Source organism: Triticum urartu, chromosome 2 (assembly GCF_003073215.2).
Source record: "Triticum urartu cultivar G1812 chromosome 2, Tu2.1, whole genome shotgun sequence".
NCBI lineage: Eukaryota > Viridiplantae > Streptophyta > Magnoliopsida > Poales > Poaceae > Triticum > Triticum urartu.
In genome coordinates this window covers 18274131-18289752 of record NC_053023.1, presented here as the reverse complement: position 1 = coordinate 18289752, position 15622 = coordinate 18274131, and the positions used below count along the sequence as shown (strand labels likewise).

Sequence of the window (15622 nt, the reverse complement as noted above, 5' to 3'; positions counted from 1 at the left end):
AGATATGCTTGGGTCCATCGATTGCATGCACTGAAAGAATTGTCCTAAAGCATGGCGTGGACAGTTTAAGGGCCGCGAGAAGGATGCCACCATCATTCTTGAGGCTGCTGCTGATCAAGAAACATGGATTTGGCATTCATATTTTTGGGATGTCTAGATCTTGCAATGGCATCAATGTGTTCGCCCGGTCACGTCTTTTTTCCCAGTTTGTCAATGGAGAAGCTCCACCGGTGATCTTCGAAGCAAATCGTCGCACATAAAACTATGGGTTCTGTCTTGCAGATGGGATCTTCCGGAGGTGAGTACTTTTGTCAAGCCAATCTAAACCCCCAAGGTAAGAAAGAACTCTACTTTGACAATGCTCAAGCGGCAGCTAGGAAAGATGTTGAGAGGGCATTTGAGGTTTTGCAAACCCAATTTGCTATTGTGCGAGGACCATCTAGATTCTGGGATTAAAAAAAACCTTTGGTACATCATGATTGCTTGCGTAATTATGCATAACATGATCATTGAAAATGATCGTGGACATACATGTTATGCCGATGAGAAAAAAGGAGTGAATCATACGTTTCTTGAAGGTGTACAATGAAATTAAAGACTGCGATACACATGATGAACTTCAGAAAGATTTGATGAAGGGGTACTCGAAATGGCATGGCGAAAGAATCGCCTAGTTTCATTCTTTGTTTGTTGCATTGGGCAAAACCTTTATTGTATTTGCATTGCATTTGATGTTGTCAACTTGATGAATTGTGTAATAGTTTGATACCGTGGACAAATGAGATTTTAAGTTTTATCTCAGGATGTTTTTATTTCAAACTGTGCGGCTGAACTAGTACTGTACAGCGGTTGTTAGCCATTTTTACATCATCTGTTGGAATTAGAGTTTTACATCACCAAATATACATCTGTTGGAGTTGACTCTTTTTTGAAGATGTAAAATTCACTTTCTAGTGATGTAAATTATACATCACCCACTTTTACATCTCCAAATTTGCATCATCTATTGAAGATGCTCTAAGCAGCAGTTAGGAAAGTCGTCGTTGTAGACCAAAGGTCGCCGGCGTTCACAATCTGGGCATATCATCATCCCGGAGAAGCTGGCATCAAGGAATACCCGGACAAAGGAGGGTCGCAAGTCACTAACGGTGCCCCATGTGATTGAGGTTCATCGGATGGAGAAGGAACCGAAGAACGAGACACGATGTGACACCATCCCATTCATAGGCGTCGCTGATCACCAACACAAACACAAAGACAAAAACAAAGCCCATGATCTGGCCGTGACTAGAGCTCTGCACGTCCTCCGCCTTTGCCAAAGAGCATTGTCGTAACGAGGACATGAGGAGGAGGACTTATTCCTCGCAGCCGATGCCAACATCGCCTCGCCACCGGCAGCCAGACTCTTACGCTTAACCCTAACTAAGTCTAAGGTGGCCCTAGACTAAAGAGACAACCCAGATCGGTGTTTCTCCCACCTCGCCACTACCAGAAGGCACCCGGAGGCGAAGAAAACTGGTGGTGATGGAACCCTAGGAGGAAACCCCGGAGCCATTTCTTTCTTGGTGGCAACTACTGCAGAGTAAAAAAAAAGGGTGTTCGGGCAGACTGCCTCTGCTTGAACACAGCCCATCCTAAACCACTTTATCATTTTTCTATTGTTGTCTCCTTTCTCTCTTTTATTCCATCAATTACCGGATAATTTGAGAGTCATGGTTGCATGCACGAACAAACGAGGACTCAGAGCGAACACACAAATGAGGGAACAAAGTTGGAGATGAATTGTGTAATAGTTTGATATTGTGGACAGATGAAATTTTAAGTTTTATTTTGGGATGTTTTTATTTCAAACTGTGCGGCTGAACTAGTACTATACATCGGCTGCTATGCGGTTGTTAGCCGTTTTTACTTCATCAGTTGGAATTAGAGTTTTACATCACCAAATATACATCTGTTCGAGTTGACCCTTTTTTGACGATGTAAAATTCACTTTCTAGTGATGTAAATTATACAGCACCCACTTTTACATCTCCAAATTTGCGTTCACCTATTGAAGATGCTCTAAGCAGCAGCCAAGGAAGTCGTTGATGTAGACTAGAAGTCGTCGACGTTCACAATCTGGGCATATCATCGTCCCAGAGAAGTTGGCACCAAGGAAGACCTGGGCAGAGGAAGGCCACAAGTCACCAACGGAGCCCCTGTGATAGAGGTTCATCGGATGAAGAAGGAACCAGAGAACGAAACATAGAGCCGCAGTGATAGAGGTTCATCGGATGGGGAAGGAACCAGAGAACAAAACACAATGTGACACCATCCCATCCATAGGTGTCGTTGATCACATAGACAAACACAAAGACAAAAACAAGGCCCATGATCTGGCCGTGACTAGAACTCTACACGTCCTCCGCATTTGCCAGAGAGCATTGTCGTAACGAGGACATGAGGAGGAGGACTTATTCCTCGCCGCCGATCCCAACATCTCCTCGCCACCGCCAGCCAGACGCTTAATCCTAACTAAGTGTAAGGTGGCCCTAGACTAAAGAGACAACCTAGATTAGGGTTTCTCCCACCTCGCCACTGCCAGAAGGCACCCGGAGGCGAAGAAAATTGTCCGCGACGGAACCCTAGGAGGAAACCCCGGGGCCATTTCTTTCTTGGTGGCAACGACTGCAGACTAAAAAAAAGGGTGTTCGGGCAAACTGCCTTCTTGAACACAGCCCATCCTAAACCACTTTATCATTTTTTATTGTTGTTGTCTCCTTTCTCTCTATTATTCCATCAATTACCGGATAATTTGAGAGGCATGGCTGCATGCACGAACAAACGAGGACTCAAAGGAACACACAAATGAGGGAACAAAGTTGGAGATGCTCGTAGTATGCGCTTATATGTACCACGCGGTTCGGATTTTTCGTGAATTTTCAGAAACGTGAAAAACACTACAGTTCTAAAAGGCTTGTCACAAAAAAGAAAGAAAGAAAAAAACTATACGAAATATGTATATGGCAACCGTGTGGCAGATTGCGAAACTGCCACACGCATCCAGCGCCGTCAATTCCCTCCCGATCTCCTTCCTTTCCCGCACATCCTCCCGACCGGCCTTCCTAATTTTGTAATTATGGCCCCACGCGCCTTTCTGATTTTCGGCAAAAATAATGCTTGGACTAGGATTTGATCTCTAGTCTACAGGTAATCAATAAAGGGAGCTAACCACCTCATCTATGACAGTCATTGTTGAACAAGCTAAGGAAAATACTGTTTTTGAAATGTTTTTTCCTTTAATATGTTAGCACTGAAAAACTTTTTGTTTCAAGCATCGTGGTAACTTTGATCATTGGGAATACATTTGTTGAACCCGCCCCCGGTAATTTCTGTAAATAGCACGATAACATTCACGCCATAGACCTGATAATTTAGATACAAACATCATGGTAACTTTAACCATTGGGGAAGACAAATGTGAAAAGATACCCGATAATTTATGTGTAAATAGATGGTAATATACGCAGCCCACATCTGATAACTGAGGAAGAAACACCATGGTAACTTTGACCGTAGGGAATTTTTTTTTTGAAAAGATACCCCGGTATCTTCTGTGTAAATAGCACGGTAGTATACCTCCCTCCCCTGGCATTTTTATGTGTAAATAGCATGAAAACATATGCACTGCGATAACTAAACACCATGATAAGTTTTTGACCCGGGGGGGGGGGGGGTTGGTTGTTGCTGAAACATACCCTTGATAAACTTTGTGTAAATAGCATGATATTTTAAGCACTATGGGCTTGATAGGTTACCTAGAATCACCATGATAACTTTTTATCCCAGGAAAAAGTTGTTCAAAACATCCCCAATAATTTTTGTGTAAATAACATGATAATATAAGCACCGCATAACCGATAACTTGTAATATAAACATGATGGTAACTTTTTTACCAAAGGAAAATAAGTTGTTAAAAATATACACTCGCCTCGCGCGTGGGCCTCTTGGATGAACACAACACATGGCGTGCCATGAGAAAGTCACATAATGTTTAGTGTCATGAGGGGCACACGTGCTATAGGCGTGATAAGTTACGCAAAAACATCGTGGTAATTTTTGACCTATGAAAAAAGCTACCGAAATACACCCAGTTTTTTAGGTGCAAGTACCATGATAATATACAAACTGTAGACCCGGTAACTCATGTACAATCCTCCATGGTAACTTTGACGGGGGGAGGTTGATGTACATATACCCTGATAACTTATCTGTAAGTACCACGGTATTTTACACATCGAAAACCTTATAACTTGTGTACAGAACACAGTAGTAACTTTGAAGGGGTGTAGTTGTTGAAGCATAGTATCTGGTACGTTCTATCTAAATAGCACGGTAAGTTATGTAACACAGGCCTGATAACTTGCATACGAATACCACGGTAACTTTGTCATGAAGAGAAATCATGTGGTAGATGTGAAGAAATGACAGTTTTCTCAAGAGTGGGCGTCCGAGATGTGCGGGAGAAGCAGGTTTCTCGGATGAGCCTGCAGGGTCGTTTGGGAGGAGGCGAGGTCAAAGGACGAGGGATCGTATGGTACTTTAAAATGAAAAAAATAAAGGTATGGCAGTTTTGTTTGTATGGCACAGGTGTGCCAAATACCACAGTCCAAATTAAACTAAAAGGTGCAAGTGTGTGTGCTCCGGAGAGCGTGCCGCCACGACAAATCCACATCGTCGTCCGGGAGCCAGCCGGTGACCTCGCACATGGGATGACGGGATGAGAATTGACATGGCTGCCCGCCAAAAGTAGCCGAGGTACTCCTCTTCACTCCTCTCCATCTGCTAGTCACTCACTGAGAAGTCGGAAGCTTCGTGCCTTGTGCCATGGTCGTGGCCGTTCCAACAAAACAGTAACGCGTCGCCACTAGCAGAGGACGACGACGCCAAAAAGTACGGCGACGAAGATCTGCCCGAACCTTTTCCCGTCTCCCGCCACCTCTCCTGGTGCTTGTGCCTGCGCGTCTTCTTCTCCACTCGCCCAGCCCAACCCAACCTCCCCGCCCGTCCCCTATTTATGGCCCCGCCCGGTCACATCCCACTACCGCCCACGCTGCCAACCGAATCGCCTGCGCCACTAGCAGAGGCAGCAGAGCCACACCCCAATCGTCGCCGCCTCCTCCGCCCCTCCATTAGACTTCCCACTCCAGCTTTGGACACACCTCCCACCGTTTCAATTCAAACCAACCGGTTGAAGGCAGAGGGAGAGGAGTGTCTTCTTTGGCAACCCACCCACGGCTCCGGTCCAGGAGCCGCCATGGATTCACCGCCGATGGAGCAGGTGACTTGCTTACTTCCTTCCTGCGATTAGTTAGAACTGAACCAATTTCTGCCTTCCTCCTGGGTGAGTTCGTCCCGTGTACTGCTGCCGCTTTCTTCCTGCCAGAGACCGGGGTTCAGTGAGCCGGTGGGCGAAACTGAAAGCAGAGCATGTGGTTGCTTGCTTCCCTCTTCTTTTCTTCTCCATGCCCATATGGTTGGTCACTGGCCGGTAGCGGTACCGGTACCGGTCCATGCATCATGCATGTGCGCTGAGCTTAGTTGGTCACTTCACCTGCGTGTCTCTCAGTTGATTCGTGCGGATTCGCGCTGTTTTCAGTTGATGAGCTCAAGCCTTACTACTCTGCTTCATCTTCTTCTTGCCCTTCGATTTGCAGCAGAGTAGAAGCAGCGGTAGTGGTTCAACCATCACAAATCCAATGCATGGAGTCGGAGTCGGAGGAGGCCCTGCGCCTGAAGACCAGCAGCCCAAGAGGCCGCCGCACCTCTCCATCGACATCCCGGCGGCGACCAGCGCCCCCCTCACACCGACGGCGGCAGCAGCAGAGTCAGACGCCGTAGCAGCAACGCCGGGCTCCACCGCCAGCAGAGCACCAGGTTCTGCCTCGGGTTCCGGCAAGAACGGTGCCCCAGCCAAGTCCCCAGCGCCGCAGCGCACGCCGTCCTTCATGCTGCGGCAGACGGTGCGGAGCCTCCTGCCGGGAGGGGGCAGCTTCAAGTCCTCGGTCAGAGGCTACGAGGCCTCCCTCTCCAGGCTCTTCAGCGGAAGGATCGCCAGGACGGCCTCGCTCCCGGCCGTGGACCACGCCGCCGACAAGACGCCGCCCAGCGTTCCTGCTGCTACTGTAAGCATTTCGACTGGGTTTCGTTCTCACTCGTTTGAGTTTATGATGATCATGAGCTGAATTTATGCTTAGTGCTGAATTTTATCTGAACTTTTTTGGTTCTTTTGTTGGTGGCAGGACAAGACGGGCATGCACCGGTCGCAATCCCTCCCCATGAACATGAAGAAGTTCAGCTCCGCCAAGAGCATCAAGAGGATGAACTCGCTCGGCGGCGTGTACCGTGTCGTCCCCTCCACGCCGCGAGCCCCCGCCGCCGCTGCCGCCGCGACGAGCAATGCCGCGCCGGACATAGTCCCCACAGAACCAGGTGGGTGGATGCACATCACTCTCCAACATTCGCCTCCCCTGTTACATTTCCAGTCTGAACTCTGCTACCACTGCAGTCAGTAGTACAAGTCTAAATTCAGTAAGTCACATACAGTTGCTGTGCCACAAGTTGCTAATTGCTATGCCGTCTAGCTGCTTCATGCAGGCGCCGGAGAGGGGGAAGACGACCATGGGGAGGACATCGCGGAGGAGGAGGCGGTGTGCCGGATCTGCATGGTGGAGCTCTCCGAGGGAGGCGGCGCCATGAAGCTCGAGTGCTCCTGCAGGGGTGAGCTCGCACTAGCCCACACCGACTGCGCCCTCAAGTGGTTCGGCATCAAGGGCACCAGGACCTGCGAGGTGTGCAAGGAGGAGGTCCAGAACCTCCCCGTCACCCTGCTACGCGTCCAGAGCACGCGCGGCGGCGACGCGACCCGTGCCGGTGCCGGCGCCAACGGGCCGCGGTACGTCCGGTACAGGTAGGATCAAATCTTGACAAAACAAACATTACAATTTATGTTGTTACTTGTGAAGTTTGTGTTCCTCATTTGGAGTCAGGTGACACCTGTGATACTTTGGAGAGAGACTTGGTAGTATTATATGGAAGATAGTTTGACAATATAATTTGAGAAGAGCAAGTTTGCATGCTGCTAATCTTACCTACTTTGTGACAGATCAACATACAATTTCTTCTAGAGTTGGAATGATGTGTGCTAAACTGATAATAGTATACTAACCATACCTGGTACAGCTATAGGGAACAAGTTTTCATGCTGCTGATCTTACCTACTTCATGACAGATCAACATAGAATTTCTTCTAGACTTGGAATGATGTGTGCTATTAAACTGCCAATAGTGTACTAATAAAACATAGTGCAGTCATTGATTTATGTAACCAAACGTGTGATTCCTTTTGTCATTTTGTTAATCAGGCTGTGGCATGGGACACCTATCCTGGTGGTCATCAGCATCCTGGCATACTTCTGCTTCTTGGAGCAACTGCTGGTATTTTATATCCCTCTCTTGTTGATTGCTTATAAAACTTACTTGCATATGGTCGATAAATTCTTTTGTTTCTGGTGTCTCATAGGTTGCGCATAACGGCTTCGCCGCCCTGGCGATATCGCTGCCCTTCTCGTGCATCCTAGGCCTCTTCTCATCACTCACCACAACAAGCATGGGTACTACATCATTTAACCACAGTCCACCCCAGAACACATAATGAAAATTTTGATGTGATTGCCTTGATGGAACCCTTGTTGCAATGGTAACTAACTTGAAATTGTGTGTCTGACAAAATATGCAGTGGCGAGGAGATACGTGTGGATCTACGCCGCGATCCAGTTCCTCTTCGTCGTGTTCTTCACGCATTTGTTCTACAGATATGTAAGCAAAACAGAGCATACTCTGCTCACACCGCCTGAAGTTTCTGAACGATTTGTTGATGCAAGTGCTGATGTCTGTGAACTGTTTGTTTGTGTCAGCTGCATCTGCAGGCGGTGATATCCATCATCCTGGCAACCTTTGCGGGTTTCGGCGTGGGGATGATCGGCAACTCCATCATCATCGAGGTGCTCAGGTGGAGGACGATGGCCCCTGCCCACCAGCGCCATGCTCGCAGGCCACCACGTGTCGCCCAGCAGCAGCAGCCAGCTCCGGCATCCAGTCAGCCTTCAGCTGCAGAGGAGGGACAGCGTAGCGCCACCGTCGACGTCGAGAACCCCGCCATCCCTCAAGCATAGATCATATGTAGTTTGTAGCCATGTGCTGTTGGTTGATGCTTGAGAGCCTGGGACCCTTGCTGTGTAGTATATGGTAGAACAAAGAGGTTGTCTGGAAGTTTTTTTTTCGTTGTCTTGATGCAAAATCTGAGTTTTTTTGTTGTTGCAGCATGTGGTGAGTACATGTGGTACAATGTGTTTTTTTGTCTGGATGCAACGTCTTGTATTTAGGAACGGAGGGAGTACAATGTTATATAGCAGCTCCTGAAGAAGGATTCAGCAGAATGTGTCATGGTGTACAAAGTATGTCAGGCATAAGGCTAAGCTCTCTGCTCTGCTCTGCACTTGTCTTTAGGGCAGGAGTGTGTAAATCCCACTGGAAATCTTGAAGATAAGCAAGTAAATGAACTGTTTTTCTTGATTAGCATGTCTTAATCACACATATTGGCTGCTGCTGATTGTCACAAGAGATAGGTGATAATATGCTGATATTCATATCTTCTCCTCGGCACTTGTCAGAGTCGTTTTCTCGGCTGAATGAATTGCCGAATTGGATGCATCAACAGTTCAACAGTAAGCTTCAGCAGAGATACCCCGTATACGTAACCCAGGCCTCATGTTAATATTCTCCCTATAACTTTAGACAGTGACAGTTGAGGAACCTAGGTCGACAAATAGGTTAGGTTCAGAACATTTCTGATCCCCTGTGGTAAGAGGGAAGAATCGGAATGGCCACGCGTGTTCCAAGCTGCTGCACGAGCACGACTTGCGAGCCGTGCCGTGCAGAGGAAGAAAACCTTCTAGAAATATTCCCTCTATTTCAAAATTTGAACTGTTAATTTGACCCAAACAGCCTAAGTTATGTTACTTGAAATTTATACAACCGAAAACCTTTTTTGAATATGAATTCAAGTATTCAACGATGTAATTTTCATCACGCATAACCCACATTTGGTTAAATTGTCTTGCTTAGTTAGCATGTCTATAAATTACTGGCTAATGTGCTGATTGTCTCTTGAGATAGATGAATGATAGTAGCACAAGTGGGGAGGAAGCAATAAATTCCTCTGAGCATTTCCTTTCAGTGGGCCACAACAAACATCTGATATTCATATCTTTCCTTTGCTTTTGTCATTGTCGTTTTCTCGGCTGAATTATTTGGATGGATGAACAGTAGATTTCAGCAAGGATGCCTCCTATATGTGACCCTAACCTCAGGTTTATGTTCTCCCTAGAAATTTATACGCTGACAATTGAGAAAGGTAGGTCGACACATAGGTTCAGAACATTTCTTGATTCCTTTGGTGAAAGGGAAGGCAATGCATGGTCCGGGCTGCTGCAGGGGCAGAATATATGGTGCACCGTTGCTTGTGGTCCACGCCTGGTGCACCGAACTCCCGTAACACATTTTAAAATATTCAGAAAATTCTTTTAAAAGATAGCACATTCACACAACAACAATATATGTTGTCACAAATTTTCGAATCAAAATTCAAAACATTGTTTAAAAAGAAGACAAATTCGACACTGAATGCCACGTAACATAAGTTGGGCTTTAGATTTGATCTGTTATCACATTGATGTCAAAATTTTCATTTTGTAATGTTTCAAATTTTGATACAAAATTCTATGACAACATGCATTGATGCATGAACAAGTCATTTTTTCGGATGAATAATTTCCTCTCAATATTTCCTTTCAACGTCCCATATCGAACATCTGATATTCATATCTTTCTTTGGCACTTGTCATAGTCGTTTTCTCGGCTGAATTGGATGCATGAACAGTAGCCATCAAGCAGAGATACCCCCTATATGTAACACAGGCCTTACGTTTTTATTCTCCATATAACATTAGACACTGACAGTTGAGGAAGGTATGTCCACAGATAGGTTCCGAACATTTGTGAACTCCTATGGTAAAAGGAAAGTATCGGAATGGCCACGTGTGGTGTCCAAGAAGCTGGTGCGCAAGCACGACTTTCATGCCGTGCAGAGGAGGAAAACCTTTTAGAAATACTCCCATTTCAAAATCTAACTTTGACCGCTAATTCAACTGACAAAACGCAAGTTATGTGACTTCAAATTTATACCACCAAAAACTTTTTTGAATACGAATAACTTCCGTCACGCATAACCCACATTTGGGGACTCTTTGATTCACAGAGATTCCCAAAACATGGGAATATGAAAACCATAGGATTGGAATGTCGTGCTCATCTCAATCCTATATATTTTGGTTTCTTTGATTGCATCATAGGGAAAACAGAGGGTTCCTTCAAACAGGCAACGCTGGCACGAATTCGCGATACGTCCGGTAGAGGTAGGTTGAGTTGTTGACACAACACATAAATTTTTTGGTTTTTGTTACTTGTGAAGTTTGTGTTCCTCGTGTCCTGCAGAAGGATCCAGTAGCATGTGTCATGGTGTACCAAGTATGTCATGCATATGGCCAAGCTCTCTGTTCTGCTCTGCACTTGTCTTTTTTTTAATCAAAGGGGTTTCCCTCGCCCCTCTATTTATTAAAAGCAGAGTCAAACAGCCACCAAATCCAATATTTAGCAGCTCTCGGACACAACTAGAAAGTAGCTGCGACGGAATTATTACAACTTTGGCAAAGTTTGCAGAGTTCAAATGAACTGTTTACAACAGGGTAATAGCCCAAAGATGAACAGCAGAGCACCAACTACTACCAATGTAACCTATCAACCCTCTGCACTTGTCTAGCGCAGGATTATGTAAATCCCACTGGAAATCTTGAAGATAAGCAAGTAAACGAACAGTTTTTCTTGATTGGCATGTCTTATCACTGGCTGCTGCTGATTGTCACGAGAGAGAGGTGATAATATATTGTAGCTCAAGAGTGTAGGAAACAATAATTTCCTCTCGAAATTTCCTTTCAGTGAGCTGATATTCATATCTTTTCCTTGGCGCTTATCGGCTTCTCGCTGTCGTTTTCTCGGCTGAATGAATTGGATGCATGAACAGTAAGCTTCAGCAGAGATACCACGTATACGTAACCCAGGCCTCACGTTAATATTCTCCCTATAACTTTGACAGTGACAGTTGAGGAACCTAGGTCGACAAATCAGTTAGGTTCAGAACATTTCTCATCTCCTATGGTAAAAGGGAAGAATCGGAATGGCCACGCGTGGTCCAAGCTGCTGCGCGAGCACGACTAGCGTGCCCTGCGGAAGAAGAAAACCTTTTCGAAATATTCCCTCCATTTCAAAATTTGAACTTTGGACTGTTAATTTAACCAAACAAAATATAAGTTATGTGACTTGAAATTTATAGCACCGAAAACCTATTTCCAATACGAATTCAACTGTGTAACTTTCGCCACGCATAACCCACGTATCGTTGGTTAAACTATTTTGCTTAGCATGCCTATGACATTACTGGCTAATGTGCTGATTGTCACTTGAGATACAGTAGATGGCAGTAGCACAAGTGGGGAGGAAGTAATAAATTCCTCTGAATATTTCCTTTCAGTGTGCCAAAACAAGCATCTGATATTCATATCTTTCCTTTGCATTTGTCATTGTCGTTTTCTCGGCTGAATTATTTGGATGGATGAATGGTAGATTTCAGCATGGATACCCCTATGTGTAACCCAACCCTCAGGTTTATGTTCTCCCTAGAAATTTAGACGCTGACAATTGAGAAAGGTAGGTCGGCAGATAGGTTCAGAACATTTTCTGATTCCTTTGGTGAAAAGGAAGGCACTGACGATGCATGGCCTAGGCTGCTGCAGGGGAGAATATCTGGTGCACCGGTGCTTGCGGTGCATCTGGTACACCGAACTCCCGTAGCACATTTTAAAATGTTCAGAAAATTCTTTTAAAAAATGGCACATTCACACAACAACAATATATGTTGTCACAAAATTTCGAATCAAAATTCAAAACATTGTTTTAAAAGAAGACAAATTCGACACTGAATAGCACGTAACATAACAGCTTTAGATTTGACCCGTTATCACACTGAGGTCAAATTTTTCATTTTGTATCTCGAATAATGTTTCAAATTTTGGTACAAAATTCTGTGACAACATACATTGATGCATGAACAGTCATTTTCTAGGATGAATAATTTCCTCTCAATATTTCCTTTCAACCTGCCATATCAAACATCTGATATCCATATCTTTCTTTGGCACTTGTCACAGTCGTTTTCTCGGCTGAATTGGATGCATGAACAGTAGCCATCAAGCAGAGATAGCCCGTATATGTAACACGGCCCTTACGTTTTTATTCTCCATATAACATTAGACACTGACAGTTGAGGAAGGTAGGTCCACAGGTAGGTTCAGACCATTTCTGATCTCTAATGCTATATAGCAGCTCCTGACGAAGGATTCAGTAGCATGTGTCATGCTGTACAAAGTATGTCAGGCATATGGCTATGCTCTCTGCTCTGCTCTTGGGCAGGGAGTATGTAAATCCCGCTGGAAATATTTAAGATAAGCAAGTAAATAAACTGGTTTTCTTAATTAGCATGTCTTATCACACATATAAGATTGTCACAAGAGAAAGATGAAAATATATATAGCACAAGAGGGGAGGAACCAATAATTTCCTCTCAACATTTCCTTTCAATGTGCAATATCGAACATCTGATATTCATATCTTTCCTTGGTGTTAAACACCTATGCGGTTGGTATATTGTTGAGATATAGAGATAGAGCTAGGAGGTAGTTTGAATGAGATATTGCTGTAACTATCTCCCCCTTTTTCTTCTCTCTCAAGTTATATCTTGATTCTCTCTTATCTCTTGTAACCGCATCATGTAAAGCCATCTAGGGTTTTGGCTCCCTCCTATATAACATGAACACGTCGCCCTTAGAAGGGTAAGACGTTTGACCGCTCGCACATGGTATCAGAGCCCCTCTTCTTCAACTCATCTAGCTACCAAAACCCATCTGTGCCAAAGCTACCATGTCTTCCTCCTCCGGCGCTTCCCTCCCGGCTAGTCTCAATGGCCAGGTCACCGAGAAGCTATCCCGCACGAACTACGTGCTGTGGCGCACGCAGATGATTCCCCAACTGCGTGGCGTCGGGGTCTTCGGCTACGTCGACGGCACCCAGCCGGAGCCGGCAAAGCTGCTCGTCACCACCGACAAGGAAGGCAAGCAGACTTCAACGCCCAACCCTCTCCACCCAATCTGGGTCCGGGAGGACCAGCAGGTCCTTGGCTACCTGCTGGGCAACCTCACAAAGGAGGTGCTCCTCATGGTGACCACGGTCACCACCGCGGGTGCGCTCTGGACGACGCTCGCCGGCATGTACTCGTCGCAATCGGTGAGTCGCATCAACAATATTCGCACCTCTCTCATCAATGCGCAGAAGGGCAACCTCTCCGTCGCCTCCTACTTTGCCACCATGCGTGGCTACGCCGACGAGCTGGCCGCGGCGGGCAAGGCGATCCTCGACGACGAGCTCATCTCCTACATCATCCACGGCCTCGATGCTGACTACCAGCCTCTGATCTCTGCTCTGGACGCTCGTGTGACCCCTGTCACCCTCGACGAGCTGTTCGCTATGCTCTCCAACTTTGATCAGAGGATGGTGCACTTCCACGGGTCCAGCGGCGGCGGCTTCAAATCCTCCGCGAACTCGGCCTCTCGCGGTCGTGGTGGCTCCTCTCGGCGCGGCGGCTTCTCCCGTGGCAGGGGGAGGTCCAGTGGCGGCGGCAACAGCGGCGGCCCCAACTCCCGCACTGGCGGCGGGAGTTCTTCCTCCAACAACCGAACTCGCCGAAGCGGCGGCAACCCTCGCGCACGTCCTGATGCTCCTCGTTGCCAGATATGCGGCAAGTTGGGGCACACAGCAAAAGATTGTTGGTACCGCTATGAAGAGGATGACAACTCCTCTCAAGATGATGACAAGGTGGCGGCGGCTGCGGATGGCTCCTACGGCATCGACACCAACTGGTACGTCGACAGCGGCGCCACCAACCACATCACCAACGAGCTTGAGAAGGTGACCATGAAGGAGAAATACCGCGGCAAGGACCAAATCCACACAGCTAGTGGTGAAGGTATGGAAATCCGTCACGTTGGTCATTCAAGTTTTAGTACCCCTTCTCGTAAAATCCATCTTAGGAAAATTTTGCACGTTCCCAACGCCGACAAGAGTCTCCTTTCCGTCTATAGAATTGCCCTTGATAATCATGTTTTCCTCGAATTTCACCCTTATTTCTTTTTGATCAAGGATCAGGCGACGAAGAGCATCCTCTACCGAGGTAGATGTGTTCGTGGACTCTATCCGTTGATTCCGGAGCTTAGGAGACTGGATAAACAAGCTTGTGGTGCTATCAAGCTTTCATCCACACGATGGCATGATCGTTTAGGACATGCTTCTTTTTCTTTAGTTGAAAATTTGCTTAGAAAGAATAAGCTCCCGTTTGTTGGTGAGCGCAATATTGAAACTATTTGTGATTCTTGTCAACGAGCTAAGAGTCATCAGCTACCTTATCCTATTTCTACGAGTGTTTCTACCAAACCATTGCAATTAATCTTTTCCGATGTGTGGGGTCCTGCACCCACCTCAGTTGGTAGACATACATACTATGTGAGCTTCATTGATGACTATAGTAAGTTTTCTTGGATTTATCTTCTCAAGAAACGATCCGATGTTTTTCAAGTTTTTTAAAAACTTTCAAGCACTCGTTGAACGCCAGTTTGACTGCAAGATACTTGCTGTCCAATCAGACTGGGGTGGAGAATATGAGAAATTAAATTCCTTCTTTCAAACTCTTGGAATCTCTCACCATGTGTCATGCCCCCACGCTCACCAACAAAATGGGTCTGCCGAACGCAAGCACCGGCACATTGTTGAGGTCGGTTTAGCTCTTTTAGCTGGCGCCTCCATGCCTCTCAAATTCTGGGATGAAGCTTTCCTCACAGCCGTTCACATCATTAACATGCTTCCTAGTCGTGTTATTCATAATGAAACTCCCATAGAACGGCTACTCCACACTAAACCTGACTACACAACACTTCGTGTTTTTGGGTGTGCATGTTGGCCAAATTTTCGTCCATATAATCAACGCAAACTTATGTTTCGCTCAAAACAATGTGTCTTTATCGGGTATAGCGCTCAACACAAAGGTGTAAAATGCCTAAATGTATCCACCGGGCGCGTCTATATATCACGTGATGTTGTTTTTGACAAAACAAAGTTTCCCTTTGCTGACCTACATCCCAACACCGGTGCCTTGCTTCGCCAAGAAATCCTCCTCCTGCCATCCCATCTCCTCGGCCTTGATCAAGGGGGAAATACTTGTGATGATTCAATGCTGACTAACCCTCCTAATGGTGTCAATGAGTCCTCTTGTGATGTCGCAGGAACAAACAGTGAGAAAAATGATGCAGAAATTGAGCAGAATCATGAAGAAATTGGCCTCCAAGTGCCATATTTGCTGTG

At 46.0% G+C, this 15622-nt stretch overlaps 1 protein-coding gene across 2 annotated transcripts; it reads left to right on the top strand.

Annotated features, from left to right (window-relative positions):
• Positions 1–5069: 5069 nt before the first annotated feature.
• On the top strand, positions 5070–8614 carry LOC125535219. Of its 2 annotated transcripts, none has more exons than XM_048698266.1 (8): positions 5070–5321; positions 5701–6165; positions 6283–6472; positions 6638–6950; positions 7405–7477; positions 7563–7653; positions 7779–7858; positions 7957–8614. In XM_048698266.1, exons 1-8 carry the CDS (start codon positions 5298–5300, stop codon positions 8212–8214), a joined length of 1494 nt encoding a protein of 497 aa, XP_048554223.1. In that variant the 5' UTR covers positions 5070–5297; the 3' UTR covers positions 8215–8614. The 2 variants fall into 2 exon arrangements, with proteins under 2 accessions (XP_048554223.1, XP_048554222.1); XM_048698265.1 differs by having other exon boundaries at positions 5072–5321; positions 5698–6165.
• The last annotated feature ends 7008 nt before the right edge of the window (positions 8615–15622 follow it).